General features: G+C 32.3%; 4 protein-coding genes across 9 annotated transcripts in view; all 4 read right to left on the bottom strand.

Annotated features, from left to right (window-relative positions):
- Positions 1-22521, bottom strand: part of LOC127705703 (CD82 antigen-like) — a 237599-nt gene that overhangs the window by 60270 nt on the left and 154808 nt on the right. The gene's annotated exons all lie outside the window — the stretch shown is intronic.
- The window catches only part of LOC127705678 (uncharacterized), a 168176-nt gene that overhangs the window by 67445 nt on the left and 78210 nt on the right, over positions 1-22521 (bottom strand). The gene's annotated exons all lie outside the window — the stretch shown is intronic.
- LOC127705695 (uncharacterized) overlaps positions 1-22521 on the bottom strand; it is a 134054-nt gene that overhangs the window by 40822 nt on the left and 70711 nt on the right. The gene's annotated exons all lie outside the window — the stretch shown is intronic.
- On the bottom strand, positions 15482-21017 carry LOC127705677 (uncharacterized). Its single transcript, XM_052210021.1, has 2 exons — positions 20969-21017; positions 15482-17418 (listed from the first exon to the last, which is right to left on the bottom strand). The coding sequence occupies exon 2, from the start codon at positions 17405-17407 to the stop codon at positions 15716-15718; it is 1692 nt and encodes a 563-aa protein (XP_052065981.1). The 5' UTR covers positions 17408-17418; positions 20969-21017; the 3' UTR covers positions 15482-15715.

Below are 22521 nucleotides of genomic sequence, written 5' to 3'. Positions count from 1 at the left end.
ATGACGACACATATTTCTGTAAATTTGCAAAGGCTTGAAACATTTTTTCAAATAATTTCGATTGTTTTCTGTTTCCGCGATATAGGCAGCTATTTAGAAAATTTCAAAGTCAATTTTAAACTCTTCACATGAAACTTAACATTTCTATAAAGTTTCAAAAAGTTTAGTGCATTTTGCAATATTTTGCAATTTTTTGTTGTTTCTATGGTTCCGGTTATCTTTTCGAAAAATCCAACAACAGCTGCCACATTTACTCAGGAAATGTTATATACCAATTATGTTTCATTGGGTTAAAATATTCTGTAAGAAACTGCTGTTTTAATGTGTTTTTGCATTGGGTAAATGTTAATTCTAAATACTGTGGGTGCCTCAACAAACCAAAGGTAGCAGTTGCATAAAGTTTTCTTATGTTTGTTCATGTAACGAGGAATCAGAATTTGGATTTCTTTTTACATTGTTGCAGTTTCCATTGGAACCGTAGCCATCTTACACATTGCAAAGTCAGAGGAACAACACTACATGGTGGTCAGCATTATAGCAAAGTTCCATCAATGTTGGTCAATTCAATTCCTAGATCTGGCCCGAATTAGAAAAGTTGAAGAAAAATAATGATAAAAAAACGTAGAAAAAAATTCGTCATATAGAATAACGATAAGTCACCGCAACTCCGTTGAAGGTGCCATAACTAGATTTGCCAGTGCAAAAAATAACGAATGCCACCCTCTCCAATTGTCGATAAGTGGCAGCCATTTCGAAAATTTTAAATAGTGAATGCACATATATTCATGGCTATGCATCTTTCTGTACATTTTCAGAGTATTTGGGGCATTTAAAAATTTCCACATTTTTTGTTGTTTCCTTGGCAAAAGCGGCCATTTTGGAAATTCCATATTCAAAAGTCGCATCTACACATATCATTTGACAAGGATGAGATTGTGGCAAATCATAAGTCTTTCTTGGCTTCAATGAACATTACACTAAACAGCAAATCAGAGGACTTACCTTAATTGTTTGTATTTGATACCTAAGCTTCACAAAAACTCAAACAAACAACGATACATTGCCGGCTCATCTGCATGTTTGACTAAGTTTTGTCCATTAGATTGACAAAAATTCTGTCCGTAGTGAAAGAGGGTCTTCAAAAATACTATGAAACTGTTTACTCGCGTAGTGGTATTAACCATATGTGGATTCTAAAAACTCTAAAACACTTCTGGATATCTTTGAATCTCGATCTTCCTTTGAAATAAGTTTTATAAAAACTTTAGATTTTTCAACCCTCTATATCCCCATGTGAAATTAAAAAATCGACGAAAAGAAATAATTCAGAGGGATACCATACGGCATATTTTGTTAATAGTTAACAAAAAAGTAAAACATGCTACACAAAGGAACAAGTGAATAGTATGCTGGAATTTCTTATTTACAACAATTTATTTTAATACAAAGGTAAGACTTTCTCAACAAATTGTCGGCATTCTTATGGGTATGAACTGTGCGCCTCTCCTTGCCAACCTCTTCTTATTTTCAGTTAGTCGGAGTTCCTTCAGACACTTGTCAAAAACAAGAAGATCAAAGAAGCAAGGTCATTTAATTTCATATTTAGATATATTGAAGATGTTTTTTCCATTAACAATCCTAACTTTTCTGATTCGGTCCATTAATACATTCCCAAGAAGTAGAAATTAAAAAATAAACAACAGACACGGCTTCCTCATCCTCATTTTTAGACTTATACCTCGAATTTGACATACACGATTTTAATTTTGAAATTATCAATTTTCCCCACCTTTGTAGCAATATACTAACTTCACCAGCAGATGGGATATACATTTCCCAACTTATTTGGCAGTAAAGAGTTGCAGCTGCTACTCAGACTTTGAAAAACGTCACCAGTGTCTGAGCAGAAAGTTAATGAACTAGGGGTATGTCAAAGAACGTTTAGTCCTTTTTTTTTTTAAATATAAAAAAGTTCATCGGAAGGTACCAAGACCTTGTTGAAAAATATTCCGTATCAACTTCACAAATAATGCAAGATGGTCTTGACGAATAGATTCTGGTTACTGACGTTTTTTATCATCTTAATAACGTGTTCTAGTATTCTTTTATTTGTCTTTTTGAATATTACTTTTACTGTTTAGTCTATTTCTGGTGATATCCTTTTGACGTGGCTCGGTTCTTATACATCCCGTCATTGTGTTATTGTGCTATAGTAAATTTTTGTATTCTTGTCTTTCATTTTTGCTTATGTGCTTTTTCTATATGCCTTTTTGTGTTTGTTTGTTTTTATAGTGATTAAGATTATTACACAATGTTGAGTGTTGTATCCTATTTTAACATTTTTACCTATTATGTGTCTTTGTTTTGTTCACACATCGTTCTCAATATAATGGAATTTAATGCGACTGTCATACAAGTGAGAGGTGTCGCTAGCTATAAACCAGGTTTAATCCACCATTTTCTATATAAGAAAATGTACCAAGCCAGGAATATGACAGTTGTTATCCAATCGTTTGATGTGTTTGAGCTTTTGATTTTGCCATTCGATTAGGGATTTTCCGTTTTGAATTTTCCTCGGAGTTCGATATTTTTGTTATTTTACTTTCTACTGTGAAGTTTCATTTAATTTGGAGCATTTCGAATCTTTTTAAATTTTTGCTGTTTCCATGGTTTCCATAACTATTTTCTAAATTCCAAACACATATATCACATTGGCATATGACGGGACACATACCATTAAAGTTTTATTGTGTTTGATCTACCATTTTAAGAACTGAAATGCTACTTTAAGGTTTTTATCATAGGTTTATAATGGGGAGCCTTTTTCAGACTTTTCATATGTCAACACAGTAGATCCAAAACCTGTATATATGTAACATCTACATTGAATACAAATTTAATGATCTTAAGTTCAGTCATTCTCGAATTTTTCACAAACAAAACTAAAATTCTATTATTCACATTTTAAAGATTCCATAGTCTATTTGGACATTTGCATATGATGCTTCGCATTATGCTGGAAAAAAACCGGATAAAATGCAATACGGCCTCCAATATTGTCGTTGTTAAATATATCGAATGATGAACCAAAGATAGAGAAGTTTAAAATGTAAACATTTTAAATCAAATCAAACAGTCGAGCCTCGTCGTGAATATTTGCCACTAGCAATTGTTTCTTATGTCTATAATAACGAAGTGCGATGGGATATTGAAAACCAAAACCTGCTTTCAATTGCTCTCGAAACATTTGTCCATCATTGGAGAAAACAACCACATTGTTCGAATGAATCCCCGCCACGTACACATTACCATTACTATCTACATCAATACCAAGAGGATTATTCAGAACGCCTTCATTTTTGAATGTCCATTGTATTTCACCTTGTAAATTATAACATGTAACAGTGTGATTTAGTCTGTTTGTATGATAAATTTTGTCTTTAAATGTCGCAGTCTAACCTTCACTGGCCATTTCTTTTCGGACTATGTCGCTCAAAGACTCGTCGTACAGATTTATCATTCTTATACCCTTGTTGTAGGTGGAGTAAATCAATTGATTGTCTTTCAATACTATGCCATAGTTATCCGAACTAAGTGAAATTGGTTTCTTAATTTTATTCCTCTCCAGATCTATAATGGTAAGACATTGCTTATCTGATTCATCGGATGTAACAACCAATGTATGGTCTTTACTGATGTATACTATATCAAACGCTCCACATGGTATCTCCATCTCAAATTCTTTTGATCCTTAATTGTTGAATACTCTTACTTTCCCTTCACGGCTATAAGTAAACATCAATCTACCATCCGGCAGCATGCAACATCTGTAAATCCAGTTGCCTTGTAGGTTTATTATCTTGTTTATCTTCATTTTAATGTTTTCAATAGATCTTGATTGAACGATCGGTACTATTATCTGGGCTTCTTTAGCCTTCCATCTGCTTAGAACAATATCGGCAGGTTTTTCTTCGAAATGTACTTCTCCAAAACTTTTGATATCAAACATGATTTTCTGAAAAACTCCGTTTATTTCATATTCCAGATAATGCTGGTTCAAATCCTCACCTTGAAATAATGAGTGCAGGAATTCATTTTTGCTAGAGACGTCTTCTTCGATTTTCTTCACTGAAAGGAAGATCTGAAGGTTTGTTGCATGTTGTTTGATGTTGATAATATTTTTCTGGCATTCTTCAACTTCTTTTTCTTTCTTTTCTAATGATGACAATAACTGACCAATTTTCGAGTTTTCTTTTTCTTCTACCGCATATAGTTGTGTTATAAAATCTTCTTCAAGTTTGTCGAGATAATTGGTAATCTCAATTCTAGTCTTCTTAATTCCTTTCTAAATTTCCTTTGTTTTTTCTTTCAAAGTCGTCATATTGTCCTGTTGATGCTGGCGAATTTTTTGTAGATTTGTTGCCAGTTCAACTAATGTTTTCTCAATCTCAGACAGGGCATTGGGTGTTTCGTAATTCTTAATAACGTCATCTAAATCGATGATATCCCGACATGCTTTATGTGTTTCTACTATACATTTGCTGCAGCAAGGACGTTCATGATTCTGGAAAAACATTTCAAACTTTTTATTGTGTTTGCTACAGTATTGACTGATCTTCAGTACATATGTCGGTAATTTTTGGTAATCGATAAATGGTATCACACTATGGTTCCGCGACGCCTTTGACAATCTATGGTGTTCTGACATTCTTTACAAAGTCCTTTATCACATTCCGTACACCAGACTATAGATGGATTGGTGAAGACATGGATTGGAGGTCACAAACACCACAGCTGTGGAAGGATGACGCCATAAAGCACAACACTACAAAATATTAAATAAGTTATGATTATAAAAATACTAGGTAGTTGTTATAGTAGTTAAAAATAACACAAGCTTTTCCATTACTGTAACAAATATTGTTTCAGGCCCTAGGTATCAAAAACTATTTTACTCATTTGACAAGAACATAGTTCTCTAAATGACAGGATCCCGATGCATCACTCTGTATTATATACAAGAAATGAACTATTGATCTCAATGAGTTTGTCTATCAGGTTAGCTTTATCAATTCCAACTAGTTATTATTTTTTTTTTTATAAAAATCTAAAATTAACTACAATTAATAAAAAGTAGCCATTTGAAGGCGAATAACTAAAATAAAGAACCAATTGACAATCTGTCAAGAAATGTGTATGTAAATCTAGTCTTGACAATGATATTAATTGTTAATACCTTCTGTATATTCATTTTATTTTTTTTCTCGAGATTACAGACTTTACAGCTAGAATTGTCATATCTTTAACATGTTTTATCAAACCTAACTGGGAGCGAACTAATGATTAATCATATTCTCATTTTCTAAAGATACTATAAAAAGTAAAATAACAAAAATACGGAACTCAAGAAAAATCAAAAACGGAAAGTCCCTTATCAAATGACAAAATCAAAAGCTCATACACATCAAACGAATAGGAAATAACTGTCATATTCCAGCTTTTGTACAGGCATTTCCTTATGTAGAAAATGGTTGATTAAACCTGGTTTTATAGCTAGCTAAAACATTCACTTGTATGAGAATTGTAAATCGTTGATAATTTTTGTCTGTCTACATTTTCTGGGGTTTGATTTGTCTCTCTAATAGTTATTCTAATTGACGTTTAGCAACATACAATTAGTAAATCAAAGACACTTGACAAAAAGGTGAAAAGGTAGAACTTAGATGAATCGTCATTAAGTCACCACATAAACTAGAGTCCATTGATGTTTTCAGATAAAAAATTATATAGTTTGAAAGATATATTTTTGGGCAAACATTTCAAAAAAATAAACAAGTGATTAAATAACCAATTCATTATACATTGAAATTTTCATTGATAATCTTCCTCTCTGTTTAAAATAATCATGTTTGAAGAATGGAAAAAAGGAAATAACGTTTGTTTTGGAAACAAAAAGGTCATGAAATTAAAATGTATTGGTAAATTACCAAACGTCATTTCAACAGTGACAACCAATTGGTAATCAATGTCTCACTCGTCAACTCGCTCAAAGATATGCGAAGATATTATTTATTCTTGATAAACAGGAACGTTGTTAGATATGGATACAAAGGAGCAGTTGGAAAGTGAGATGAATAAGTTTTTTTTTAACATAGTATAAGATATTGACGTCCCAAAAAACTAACAATCGTCGTATGGCAATAACTTTTACATAAGGATTAAAATTGTAAACTAATATTTCGTTTCGCTGGCAGTGATAGAAATCAGAAGATTTGTTATTAGTACAAATGAGACAACTCTCTCATTCAAGTCACAATTTGTAAAAGTAAACCATAATGATTATAGGTCAAAGTACGGTCTTCAACACGGAGCCTGGGTTCACACCGAACAGCAAGCTATAACCGGTCCCAAAAATGACATATGAAAACCATTTAAACGGGAAAACCAACGGTTTAATCTATATAAAAAACAAGAAACGAGAAACACTTATGATCCACACCAACAAACGACTACTATGGAACATCCTGATGCATGGATTTGTCTCAATAACTATACAATCATACACTATATGTATAAGTATGAAGTAAGTTAATACACTTTAACATACCATGTTACATAAGAAGAAATAACAGCTGGAATTATAATTGAGTACGTACTAAATTTATCCATGGATAATTTTTCATTATATTAGCTTAAGGCAAAAGGTAAAATCACAAAAATACTGAAATCCGAGGAACATTCAAAACGGAAAGTCCCTAATCGAATGGCAAAATTAAAAGCTCAAACACTTCAAACGAATGGATAACAACTGTCATATTTCTGACTTAGAACAGGCATTTTCTTATGTAGAAAATGGTGGATTGAACCTGGTTTATAGCGCTAAACCTCTCACTTGTATGACAGTTGCAACATACTTTGAGCCTATCGTCATATAAATAATTAGTTTTAAAGACCAAAGGATCAACATCCTCTCTTCGACAGTTATGATGTTTTTACCATTCGTAGTTTTTTTTATTGTTATTTGTATATTCATATGTTCTTTTTTTCTTTTGGTTATGGTGTAAACTGTAATGTTAAAACTTATGGGATTTGTAGCCCGACTTAGTCATGCATATTACTAATTTGGTGAAAGAAGTTCATGTTCTCGATTTACGTTGTCATATTCCTTTCATATTTATATAAATTAATGCCATGTGGATATATACATTATCAGACAACAACCCAATGTTAAAAATAATTTAAAGACATCAATATACAGCTTAAAAAAATAGACAAAATTAAAAGGTCAGTCAATTGTTGAAAAATATTTTTACATGTATTTACAAGAATTAAAATATTATCTTGCACAGTATTTTTGAGTATTAGATTCAATCTTACATTTTATAAAAATGTGATTTCTTGCGGCTAGACTGTAAAAAAGACATCAATTAGAGAAGTCAATACTAATGGGACTTGGTTTGAGAAAAACAAAAAAAGAGCTCTCTTAGAGGGTATATATTTATTGTTTGTATATTTGGAATCTTATTTGAATATGACGTAAGATATGGACGTCGACTTCAAGAATGCAGGTTAATTAGGCACCACACGTCAAACTAAGTCTTACATATGTATAAAAGTTGATTCAGTATTGACGGTAGATAGACATTGATAAGTGTGATAATATTTTTTAGTAATAATAGCGCATTACATTTTTGATTTCAAATACTAAAAAAAAATATTTTATATTTCTTCAAGTTTACACTATTTGTCATAATTTATATCTAAGAGTCATCAACAAATTCATTGGATTAACCAATTAGTATACCCCACACTACAAAGTAATTAAGTAAAGTATAATGGCATTGACCCGTCAGTCTCTTTGTCCATCAGTCTTGTTTTTTTCGTCAACACTCATTTGACACCAGAACTTAATGGAACTGTGTAGATAATAAGACCATATTATGTAGTGGTTCATATCCATAAGAAATTTGATCAGTCGACTTTTGTAGAAGTTATGAGTCTGTGAAGCATGCTTACAAAGTTCATTAATTGATATTATTTTCATACCGTTCAAACTATTGCTTTTAAAATTTGACAATGACTTAGTTACGATTTTCGAACAAAAGAACTAAAACTACACAGAAGTGCACTTTCTAGCTCATCTAGCCCAATGCAACATTCCATGTATTGTCATTACTTAAAACCATTAGATACCTTCTAAGAAACAATTTAGACATCTAACCGAAATCTTATACTAATAAGTGAAAGATCATTAATTGGTCTGCATTTTTTGTAAACAAACCCAATAGAGAAATAACCACCACAAAAGAACCTATATAGAACCATATACATAGTACATTTATGCCGGTTATCATATACAATCACACATAATAAAATCACATCATGTAGACAAGCATCGAATGAGTTCTTCTCATGATTTTGCATTTTTAATGCAAATGCAAATTCAAAGTTGTGGATAATAATATATCAGAAGCATTGATAACCCATGCAATAATTGTCTCTTCCATTACAGTTTTGCACATTAAAGCTAAACATTAGATAAACGACACTGCTTATTTTAAGAGGTCTGGTACAGGTTGGCTGTCACTGTGAAACACAGTTTATCATATAACCCTTCAAACAAAAGCAGAAAAATCTTTTTGTTAGAAAACATTGTCAAACATCCAAATATACTATCCACGATGATATGTGTCCACACTAAATAATATAAATTCATTATGTCTGGATGAAATAACCATTTGAATTTCCGGAAAACGACATAATTATATAGCTTAGGGAAATTGAACCCCATCGCTTTTAATAAACATTTATGACATTGTCAACGTAACTATGATAACCATATGTTAAAAATAATCAAAAATATCAGTCTTTTAATTTTGTACCCCAGACAAACTACTCATCAGTGACACGCTTGAATCACAAAGTTCAAAGGCCAAATCTTGTTAAAAGTTGAAAAGCATGGAGGACACAAAATTTGAATGTTTTTGCCAAAATCAGGTAAAGTTAATTATTCCGTGTATTCCTACGGATGGAAAAGTCTTCGAGTTTTTAACAATTCCAAGATTTTAAACTGTTATTTTTTTAGATATGATCATATCAATGATATGTAAGGTTAACCAAAAAGTGCTGATGACCGGGCTTGTAATACAATCTGAGAGGAACACCTCCACCATCAGTGGCATCCACTCAAAGGTTAAAAGAATATCATCAAAAATATCAAGCTTATAATTTTGAAAGTCAGACGCACCTTTTGTCTACACCAGAACTCATCAGTCATAACAGTAATAACACAGTAAAAATAGTAAATAAAGTATGATGCTTGACGACAGTTAATGTAATCTGTTCCTGGGGTAGAGAATCCTTAGTTCGACGAACAATACAGCCGTTGTCACTGATATTTTCTTTACCATATGTTCAAGCATTTACCAGGATTAAATACACAGATCATTTATATCGCTTAAACAAATAATATTCTTTGCATTTCTTCTTTATAAATTTGTAAACATGTTAAATAGTTTTGCTTACCTCTCATTCAATAAGCATTGAATTCTTTTTTCTTCTTTGAGCACAACAGTGTAATAATAAACCTGCAAGACTTTGTATAATTTAAATAGTATGTCATAGCGAAGGTGTTCGCATATCATCTCCTTGGACGATATATTTAAAGATATGTAAACGATATCCCACAAGAAAGAGACACTATTAAATGACTTTGCTTAAAATTGAAGGTAAAGTTCGAACGGGATTCATAAAGTCTGGATATAGAATACGTCAAATTAAAATTATATAAAGATTTAGAAACTTCTTTTTATAAAACTCTAATCGAATTATAAATACATAAATCAGTCAGATGTTGAAAGTCGGCTAGTGTTGACGAATTCACAATTTAAACTAAATAATGTTAAATATCTTAAGGAAAGACATTCAGGAATCATTGGGTTTTTAAAAAGATTTATTTTGACATGATGACTGGGATTTTTTTTATCCCCACACACTATTGTTCGCTTTACTTCTATTGTTAACCATATAATGCACTGTACACCTCTTATTTTGTGTTTTATGAGTAATTTGTTGAGAGTCTCTCTTAGTTAAAAGAGGGATAAGATACCAAGTGGCATTAAAAATTTACTATTATACGTTATGGCCCAAAAAGTAAGAAAAACGAGATAACGACGAACAACACTCTACGCATATGATCAAAGGTAACAGGCTTATAATTTAATATGTCAGACGCGCGTTTCGTCTGCATAAGATTCATCAGTGACGCTTAGATCAAAATTGTTATAAAGCCAAACAAGTACAAAGTTGAAGAGCATTGAGAACCAAATATTCAAAAAGGTTTTAGCCAAATAAAGCTAAGATAATCTATGCATTGGATGAGATAATCCTTAGTATTTCGAAAAGTTCATATTTATGTAAACAGGAAATTTAATCGAATTACTATATAATTGATATTCATGTAAAAATATTCCACATAAAACTTAGGACTGAATTACACGAACGTAACATGATCGATAAATCAATACACAAGATAAACTATCTATTTTATAAATTGCCATCAATATTTTTAGACTTTAGCTTTTATAAGTCCACAAGGGCTTTCTATGCAATGTATTTCAGATAAAAAAAAAACGTATTTTCAACATGTTCAATATTCGTACGGAGATATTATAATTAACATATTAGCGTAGGGTGTTTATATTGTAAAACTGTTCATCATACACGTTATACTATAAGAACTCAAATAGTATATCACCGTGTCCTTTTAGTTGCATGGCAATTTCGGTTAATCAACGTAAACCCACATAAAAATTTCTAATTTAAAATTTAAATGACATTCAAAACACTATTTGAGTTATTTAAGTCAAGTTTAGTAATACGATTCATCCATATAAATCTTTAAACTGATATAACTATGTTGTTCATAATATCAAATTCGAGTGCAGAAAAAGTCGAATTATGTATTGGCAGTCGCTAAGCTTGGATGAATGACTAAGTACTTCCCATTGTGATATCAACACATAACGAATTTCAAATCATATTAATATAATCATTGATAAAGGCAAAAATAAGCGTTTATTTCTAACAGAGAATATATATGAATATTGATTGTCAATAAATGATTAAAATAACTTGTAAGATACGATGTACTGAGTTCACACATCATAAGATAATATTCACGTCATCTTTGCACTCATTTACCTTTAACAACTGAACTTCTTAAAATCTATTTTCGTTTAAAATATTTCAAAGAAGATCATTTTAATGATACATCACAACTATATTACTAGTTGCACAGTGACAGCCAACCTGTACCAAACACTCAAATTTTGTCGTTTATTGAATTTTTAGTTTGTATGTTCAATACCTTCATAGATGAGACATTTAGTCTAATGTAAATCAGTTCCAACCTTTCATAGATTTTATTTAGCTAGACATTGCTTTAAATATCTAATCTTCATCTTGGCGAAAGTATGAGTACTTTGTGTTTATAATGTACATTCCTGCAAATCAATCTTGTTCATGTGCAACGTTCCGGTGGCTGTTTTCTTTTTCACGTAATTTTTATATGAATACTTTAACTTTTTGTCATAACTAATCTGTCATGGGAACACAGTTAGCTGTGTGTGCTCTAATGCTGGAAGGATTTACGTTAAGATGAAGAACATTGCATGGATAACCAAATGATTTTGATAAAATGTGGTCCCTAACTTTGCTTTTAGATAGCAGCAAAAACCTAAAATTAGAGCAGGATTACTCAAGGTGCATTTCTGCATGATGTGATTTTTATGTAAATTGGAATGTTTCTGCTTAACCTTTGACCCTGATTTAACGAAAATTACACCGTACGATTTGTTTACGACTGGAAAAACAGAAAGTGCGGGAAAAAAGCTTTCGAATGATATGTTATAGAGCCATGTGTTTGGTGGGTGCATTTAAGTCCTTAACTAAGAGGTTTTTTTTAAAATGTCACTTGTCTATTTGATATGCGAGATGGTATCCAAGAACTATTATGCATGTATTATTTGTATGATTCTATTTCTGTTCCTTTGTGATGGTCATTTCTAACTTGTGTTTGTCAATAAAAACTGTTAATCAGTTAATGATCCTCTCAGTATCATTAGTAAAAGATTCCGTTCAAATGTCGAAATTGATGCCTAAAAGATATATAATCATGATAATGGTTTTTAAGTAATGACAAAATACGAGATATGCTATTTACCAATACAGATGCTCATAACTCCTTCAAAAGTCCACTGATAACAATTGTTGTGGATATGAACATCACCAAAAGAAGATCTAATTATCTTCAAAAGTTCCTGAAATTCTGTGATATGGTTTCAAAGGAGTTGCAATGAAAAGAACAGCGCTGATTGACGAAGGCTTAATATTTGTGTTATGCATGAGTATATTTATGGAAAGGACATCTGCCATAGATTTGGTTCCAAATTTCACAAAAGTGTCCAACATATGGTCGAAAGGAGAATTTCATTCCATTAGAGCGATACCTTTCCTGAAACCATAGACATTTATCTATCAAGAGGTAAAAAAAAAAGCATATACATTTCTGATCTTTTTTCCATACATTGAAAAGATCGAGGGTCAAATCTTTGTTGAAAAACAATACAATAATTTTTGCGAAACTAAACTTATGACTGTGTATTGCTACCCTTAATTCTGCTATCAAATAAATAGACACCAGATACGGAACAGAATATCAAAATAAAAAATTAATGATGATGATGATGATGATGATGATGATGATGATGATGATGATGATGATGATGATGATGATGATGATGATGATGATGATGATGATGATGATGATGATGATGATGATGATGATGATGATGATGATGATGATGATGATGATGATGATGATGATGATGATGATGATGATGATGATGATGATGATGAGGAGGAGGAGGAGGAGGAGGAGGAGGAAGAAGAAGAGGAGGAGGAGGTGGAGGAGGTGCAGGCCTGCATTACGTCTAGCGGCAAATTATTATGCATGCTCAGGACGAGAATATGTTAATGTTATTTAAATGTTAACCCTGAATTGTACTACACCGACACACTAAGCCTGATTGTAACGTGCTAGTGCATTTACGGAAATAATAAGGTGGAGAGTTGAAATCACACACACACGGTTAATGTATTTTATATTTACCATGTAGTAAGCTGTTTGTCTCTTAAGCGTTTTCCTAGCATTGCCTATTTTCAATAAATGTACTCTTTTTATTAATATCAATCAATTGGACTAAGGAAACTGTCTTTTTGATATGAATCTTAAATTTAATGGACAAAAACAAAATGAAGTGCGGTTCAAGTAAATTATACAATGCTGGTACGTTCAATGCATTGGTATATGCATCTTTTTCTCCTTTTGACTACTCCAAGGTGACAAAGCCCAAACCACCTCTAACCTATCCAAAGAACGTAGTGTTTCATATCTTGATTTAATAAGGTTATTTAGAAAAGAGATTTTTTTTCACATGTTACCATAAAGGAGAGGCGAAAGATACCAAAGGGACATTCTAATTCAAAATGTCGAAAATGTTTAACCCCGCCACATTTTGTACGTATGTGTCTGTACCAAGTCAGGAGCCTGTAATTCAGTGGTTGTCGTTTGTTTATGTGTTACATATTTGTTTTTCGTTCATTCTTTGTACATAAATTAGGCCCTTTAGTTTTCTCGTTTGAATTGTCATTTCGGGGCCTTTTATAGCTGACTATGCGGTATGGGCTTTGCTCATTGTTGTAGCCGTACGATGACCTATAGTTGTTAATTTCTGTGTCATTTGGTCTCTTGTGGAGAGTTGTCTCATTGGCAATCATACTACATCTTCTTTTTTATATGATAATACCAAGGGCAAATACGACATCGACGAAAAGACAAACAACAGTACACAAAACACACATAGAAAACTAAAGACAGAGCAACACGAACTCCATCGAAAACTGGTGGTGATCTCAAGTGTATCATAGGGATAACACTATGCAGATACTGCTCTACATGTGGCACCATTGTGTTTAACTCGTTGCAAATTGAGACATTAACGAATCATCAAAATAAAAAACACCATAACTATATGTCATGTATATTAGCAAACTCTTAGTATTCTTAGTAAAATACCAATGGTTCAAGAAAAAGTGGATGCAAAATGTCTTTGTCTTACTATGGTTTGCACCGGTCCTGCCTGACAAATATTGTACGGTCTCAAAATTGAAATCTATTCATCAATCTCAAAGATATTGACTGACTTCTTCTCCATTTAACACGTTTTGATTGAATAATTTTAGAAGTGACTGTAACATTTCTATTCACTCAAAACGTGTTAAATGGAGAAGTCAGTCAAAATACATGCATTAAAATTTTAAATAATCCATTATCCGTTTATTTTTGCAAAGTATATGTTCATGATGACACATATTTCTGTAAATTTGCAGAAGGCTTGAAACATTTTTTAAATTAATTTCGATGTATCTCAGTGTCCACGATGACTGCGGCTATTTAGAAAATTTCAGTCAAATACAAACTCTTCACATGCAACTAGTTTTAAAAAGTTTAGTGTATTTTGCAATTTTTTGCATTTTTTGCAATTTTTGTTGTTTCCATGGTTCCGGTTATCATTTCGAAAATCAGCTGCCACATATACTCATGGCATGTTACATATCCCTTTGGTTTCAGCGGGTAATAATATTCTGTAAGAAAATGCTGTTTTAACGTGTTTTCCAATGGGAACGATGTTAAATAAAAATACAGTCGGTGCCTCAACACATCAAAGGCAACAGTTGCATAAAATTTCGTTATGTTGGTTCTTGTAACGAGGAATTAGAATTTGGATTTGTTTTTAAATTTTTCAGTTTTCATTTGAACTGTAGCCATCTTACACATTGCAAAGTCAGAGGAACAACACTACATGGCGGTCAGTATTATAGCATAGTTCAATCAACGTTGGTCAATTCAATTCCAAGAACTGGCGCGAACTAGAAAAATAATGATCAAAAGAAACATAGAAAATATGGAATAACGATTTGTCACCGCAACTTCGTTTAAGGTACCATAACTAGATTTGCCATTGCAAGCAATAGCGGATGCCACCCTCTCCTATTACCGATAAGTGGCAGCCATTTTGAAAATTTTAAACAGAGAATGCAAATATATTCATGGATATGCATTTTCTGTAAACTTTCAGAGTATTTGGAGCATTTGAAAATTTAACACATTTTTTGGTTGTTTTCTTGGCAAAACGACCATTTTGGAAATTACAATTTCGAAAGACTCATCTACACATGTCAGTTAACATTTGAATGAAGTTTCAGTAAGTTTGGAGCATTTCGATTGTTAAAAGAACTGAAATGCTACTTTAAGGTTTTTAACATGTGGTTTTTTTTTTGAAGCCTTTTCATACTTTCATGTCAATACAGTAGATCCAATGATTCTCATAATAATCCAAAACCTGTATATATTTAACACTTACGTTTTATAAAGATTTAATGATCTTAAGTTCAACCATACTCTAATTTATCACAAAAAAATCATTTTTTCACATTTGAAAGGTTCCATAGTCTATTTGCACATTAACATAATTATGATGCTTCTCATTATGCTGGGGAAAAACGGATGAAATGCAATACGGCCTTCATTATTGTCGTTTATAAACATATCGCAAGATGAACCAAAATGAGAGAAGTTTTAAATGTAAACATTTTAAATCAAATCAAACAGTCGAGCCTCGTCGTGAATATTTGCCACTAGCAATTGTTTCTTAAGTCCATAATAACGAAGTGCGATGGGATAATTAAAACCAACACTTGCTTCCAAAAGCTCTCGATACATTTTTCCATCATTGGAGATAACAACCACATTGTTCGAATGAATCCCGGCCACGTACACATTACCATCACTATCTACATCAATACCAAGAGGATTATTCAGAACGATTTCATTTTTGAATGTCCATTGTATTTCACCTTGTAGAGTATAACATGTAACAGTGTGATTTAGTCTGTTTGTATGATAAATGTTGTCTTTAAATGTCGCAGTGTAACCTTCACTGGCCATTTTTTCTCGGACTATGTCGCTCAAAGACTCGTCGTACAGATTTATCATTCTTATACCTTTGTTGTAGGCGGAATAAATCAATTGATTGTCCTTCAATACTATGCCATAGTTATCCGAACTCAGTGAAATTGTTTTCTTAATTTCTTTCCTCTCCAGATCAATAATGGTAAGGCATTCCTTATCTGATTCACCTGATGAAACAACCAATGTATTGTCATTACTGATGTATACTATATCAAACACTCCACATGGTATCTTCATCTCAAATTCTTTTGATCCTTGGTTGTTGAATACTCTTACTTTCCCTTCACGGTTGTAAGTAAACACCAATCTACCATCCGGCAGCATGCAGCATCCGTAAATCCATTTGCCTTGCAGGTTTATTTTCTTGTTTATCTTCATTTTAATGTTTTCAATAGATCTTGATTGAACGATCGGTACTATTATCTGGGCTTCTTTAGCCTTCTTTCTGCTCAGAACAATATCGGCAGGTTTTTCTTCAATATGTACTTCTCCAAAACTTTTGATGTCAAACATGATTTTCTGAAAAACTCCGTTTATTTCAAATTCCAGAAAATGCTGGTTCAAATCCTCACCTTCAAATAATGAGTGCAGGAATTTATCTTTGCTAGAGACGTCTTCTTCAATTTGTTTCACTGAAAGGAACATCTGAAGGTTTGTTGCATGTTGTTTGATGTTGATAATATTTTTCTGGCATTCTTCAACTTCTTTTTCTTTCTTTTTAAATAATGACAATAACTGACCAATTCTCGAGTTTTCTTTTTCTTCGAGCACATATAGTTGTTTCATAAAATCTTCTTGAAGTTTGTCGAGATAATTACTGATCTCCATTCTAGTCTTCTTAATTTCTTTCTCAATTTCCTTTGTTTTTTCTTTCAAAGACGACATATTGTCCTGTTGCTGCTGACGAATTTTCTGTAGATTTTCTGCCAGTTCAACTAATGTTTTCTCAATCTCAGACAGGGCATTGGGCGTTTCGTAATTCTTAATAACGTCATCTAAATCGACGATATCCCGACATTCTTTATGACTTACTACTATACATTTGCTGCAACAAGGAAGTTCGTGCTTCTGGCAATACATTTCAAATTTTTTATTGTGTTTACTACAGTATTGACTGATCTTCAGAACATCGCACGGTAATTTTTGGTAATCGGTAAATGGTATCACACCATGGTTCCTCGACGCCTTAGACAATCCATGGTGTTCCTGACATTCTTTACAGAGTCCTTCGTCACATTCCGTACACCAGACTATGCATGGATTGGTGATGAGTCGGAGGTCACATACACCACAGCTGTGGAAGGATGACGCCATAAAGCACAAAACTACAAAATAGTTAATAAGTTATGATTATAAAAATGCTATGTAGTTGTAATAGTAGTTAAAAATAACACAAGCAGCATCAACTACACCATCAAACATAACACTTTCCGCGTATTAGAATACTCTCATCGCAAACACCCGGGTGATCCGGAATTTTGAAATACCGTATCCGCTTCCGGGTGTAAACCCCATCAAACTATCCTGAGTAGAAATCACCTAGGTAAGAATTTGTTTAATGTTGCGTTTAATTGATAATGTGAATTACCAATCATAAAACACAAGAAATTTATGAAAATGTGGAGGTGGATTCAGGCAAGTATATTTAACTAATATATTCACATAAAATCTCTTCTTGATATTCAAAAATATCCATTTTATGAGAATAAGTTAAATATACTTGCCTGATACATTTTCATTATAGAATACCTACTGATTACAAAGAAAAAAATACAAAAATCTGTCGAAATATTCAGTCCAGGACAATAACACTTATAAATAGTCAGTGAAAGGTTATAACTCATCTCAATTTCTTGCCAAAGTACTGTATGGTCGATCAGTTTTGATTTTTTACAGTTTAGTCTTTTTGTTATAGTTTCAGCGATAAATAGGCAAACATTAAAAAACAGTAATCAACTCGTCACTAAGATATGATAAGTTGGTTGGTGGTGTCTAAGCATTTCTGAGAGAACTTGTTTGCTGCTCATTTCTGTTTCGATTGCTATCTATATATGGTTAAACTATGGGAAAAAAATTTAAATGAATAAAAGATCGTCGAATGGTAATTACTCCTTTAATGTACTATATTTTCTCAACTAAATTACGGGTTGACCGGGATTGCAAAATATTGTCATCTTGATTTTCCCCATCCTTATTAAGCATTATTTTAGGGAAGGAGAAATCTTTTTGGGATTCATTGTAAATATGCAGTCACGTCAAGAGTGAGACGGAAAGATGACTGAAAACCGATGTCTAGTGTATTTGTATCTTATCGGTATATTTTTCTTTTCAACTATTTTCTTTCCAAGTTAATGTTTTCTTGATCAGTTTATCCACCATGTCCATACCATCAAACAATAAGATTCGTTTTTTCGACGTGGAATATCAGAATAAAGGGACAGCGTCATGTATCCATTATTCGTTCTTTGTGTATAAAAGCAAAAACACATTTGATAAGGGAAAAAATCGAAACTTGAAAAGAAAAATACTTAAAAGAAAAATAACTAGAGGCTATAAAGAGCCTGTGTCGCTCACCTTGGTCTATGGGCATATCAAACATTAAGCACACTCTCCAACATTGTAGATGAGAATTGACTTCATGACAAAAATCTCTATTGATCTTGTATTACTGATCTTTCACTTTGTTTAGTTTCTTTGACTTATTAACAGATCTAGCCTTGCTGATCATTTTAGTGACTTAAAGTGTTTATTTTTCTATTATAATTTAAATCATATGAGGCATAACAGAAAATAAAATGATTCTCACTAAATATCATAGTTTTCATGATAACAGGCAAAAATGTATAAAATATCGTAAAATCATTTATAAGCCATAATTCCTATCAGAATTTGTCTAATAGTTTTGGCATATATGGACAATTTACAGAGCTCATTATTCTGAACATATCTGTTCCTTTTAGACTTTCTCTATTTATAACGGTTCAAAAATTAATAGACAAAACTTGCATTTTACCCCTATGTTCTATTTTGAGCCATGTTTGTTGGTAAGTGTAGTTTATTGTCCAAAACATTGACAATGGGATAAGACACAAGTTTTGCAACTTAGAACGTCTTCTCCATTACATACAATGATAAATAAGCGAACAAAATAAAATACAAAATAATAACAGCATAAACAATATCAATGTGGAGACATGATATGAACAAGAATTTAAACGACATGGCTCATCGATTACATAAATTCGAATAGGCCGTAAATTTATTTATGATAGACCTAGTAGGCTGTTTTAATCTGGGAAGAAATATGCACTCTAAAGATTAGTTTTTTTTTCAATTTAATTACATTGTTGTTGTTAACTGATAGGATATTATTTATAAAATTAGATTCATGATCCATGTTTCTGGAAATATTATCAAACAAAGTCAACAAAAAGCAGTTACACTATAAATGTTATATATTTAACCATTTTTATACATTAAGTGATTTGGTCTCTTAATGATAATTGTGACCAAGTTTGGTTAAATTTGTCTCATGTAGTTTCAGAGGAGAAGATTTTTATAAAAGATTACCAAAATTTAATTATAATCGTTAAAAATTGACATTGAGGACAATAACTTCTAAAGGGGTCAATTGACCATTTCAGTCATGTTGACTTATTTGTAGATCTTATTTTGCTGTTTACAGTTGATCTCTTCCAATTATAATATTCAAGATATTAACCAAAAACTGCAAAATTTCCTTAAAATTACCAAATCTTGGACAGCAACCCATCAACAGATTGTCTGATGCGTATGAAAATTTCAAGGCAGATAAAACTTGTCCCGATGAACATTTTTTTCATGTCAGATTTGCTGTAAATGATTTAGTTTCAGAGATATGAGCAAGAAACTGCATTTTACCCTCATGTTCTACTTTTAGTCATGGCGGTCATCTTGGTTGATGTGCAGGGTCATCGGACATATTTTATAAAATAAATACCATATGGATCATTTAGGCCAAGTTTGGATCAATTTGGCCCAGTAGTTTCAGAGGAAAAGATGTATGTAAAAACTTACAAAAATTTACGAAAAATTGTTAAAAATTGACAATAAAGGGCAATAACTCCTTATGAGGTCAATTGACTATTTTGGTCATGTTGACTTATTAGTAGATCTAACTTTGCTGAACAATTTTTCTGTTTACAGTTTAAATCTATTTATATTCAAGATCATTACCAAAACTGCAACATTTCGTTAAAACTACCAATGTAGGGGCAGCAACCCAACAACCGGTTGACTTTTGAAAATTTCAGGGCAGATAGATCTTGATTTAGTGAACATTTTGAAATATGTCAAATTTGCTATAAATGCTTTAGTTTTAGAGCTATAGGCCAAAAACTGCCTTTTACGTACATAATCTATTTTTAGCCATGGCGGCCCATCTTGGTTAATGGGCGGGGTCATATTATTTAAACTAGATACCCTAAGGATGATTAAGGCAAAGTTTAGTTTCATTTGGCACAGTATTTTCAGAGGAGAAGATTTTTGTAAAAGTTAAAGGACGACGACGGACGACGACGACGACGGACGACGGATGACAAGTGATGAAAAAAGCTATCTTGGCCCGTTTGGCCAGGTGAGCTAAAAAGGGGACCCAAGTCCTATGCTCCTGCATTCAAAGGCACATATAAGTAAAACATTTTAAAATACCCTTATCAATCCTTGGTTCAATCTATTACGAAAACAAATACACTGCATCAAAACGAAAGTTGAAATAATGATGATAATACTTTTTTTTTTATATTTCAAGTAATTTAGTCATACTTTTATAAGAAAGAGTAGATAAAGTCAAAATTAAGAATAACATGAATAGTTAATCTTGCGAATATCAATTACCTTTAATTCAAAATGTTCATTCCAGTCTTATATGTGGTAACCACGGAAGGTAAATGTCCACGTGACTGTTCAGAAGACAAATAAATGGCGGGAATTTTCTAATTCTATTAACAGTCATACGGTACGGTTGTATTAAATGAATCGAAATATTCTGCTCAATCCCTCTTGTCATCTTGCTCCTATATATAGGAGCGTGTTATGAGTAATGAAAAGAATCTAAAATTATACTTTAAGTTATGATGTCCTCTTACTAAATAATTTCGGGGGCAAAGTTTGGTGACAATGTTTAATACATCTATCATATGACTTTGAATAAAGGCTACGAAAGACACAGTTAAGTAGGCATCACACTTGATACTGTATTCTCAAGCTTGTATTTTCTATAATGATTTCCTGAATACAGTATTCCCTCTATTTTCTACAGTTCTAAGGAAACCATCTTGGTATGGGTGACCGTTATGGTATATATGTATATGCATCATAGATGACCCACTGTGAATTAACAATACGGATATGTCCTAAGTTTTGAAGCCAATTTGGAGCAGACTCTGCTTACCATTCAGGAGAGCTCGAGATCACCTTGATGATGGAGTTTGTGTTACTCGGGCTTTAGTGTTCTATTAAGTTTTTGATTCCATACGCCACAAAAACCATATTAACAGATTATGTGTTGGTACCGTCTGTACAAATTTGCTGTAGTATTAATAGTCTTCATGTAAGCATATACACGTAATTTTCAACCCGCAAAAATTCTGGACTACAATTGTCGATCCAGGGGAAAGGAATATACTTTCCTTACATCCCTTTAAATTTGTATCTTTATATATCTGACTTATACGAATAAAACAAGCCCACGGAATACTTGGTAAAAACACAATTCATTTATGCGTATGAAGCAGTGCTCTTGTCTTACTTCAACAGATGCCCTCACGCACTAATGATTGAATTTTTTTTAACTTTTTTTGCTTAACATATAGTGGTTAATAGCCCATGTATTTTCAAGAAATTAATCATTGTTATAATGGTAGGTTCTGTATGGATAGACGGCTGAGATGAAGGGCGGGGAAACTTGAACTGTCACTTTAAAACAATTGTATATTGGATGGGGACATATATTTAGCCTCGCAACTCGCACCTACAGAACCTTAAAATAGTTAGGGCAAGGATTTTTACAGGCTTACGGACGACCAAGTTTTTTACTGTCGGTTTGAAGGCTAATGTGATCATATTTATTTAAGCCAGTCACCTTTGAAGTCATGTTCATTCATAACCAGGTCTTCAAAACAAAAAATAAATAGTTTCTTTTTTATATTTAAAACATCGACACAAACTGCTGACAACATATCTCTCGTGTGTATGTCTTTTTGATGGTATAATGCAAATTCGCAATTGAATTAGTTTAACTATGTAAAACATTCAAAACCGATGAAGTATGACTGACGGTGCATAGCCTAATAATCTCCCTAGAAATGGGATATGATACCGAGCATAACAGATCATAAAATGTAAGATGAAGAAATAAAACAACTAGTCATTGCTAGTCAGGCTATATA

Source organism: Mytilus californianus, unplaced genomic scaffold (assembly GCF_021869535.1).
Source record: "Mytilus californianus isolate M0D057914Y unplaced genomic scaffold, xbMytCali1.0.p SCAF_6, whole genome shotgun sequence".
NCBI classification, from domain to species: Eukaryota; Metazoa; Mollusca; class Bivalvia; order Mytilida; family Mytilidae; genus Mytilus; species Mytilus californianus.
This window is presented reverse-complemented; position numbering and strand designations above follow the sequence as displayed.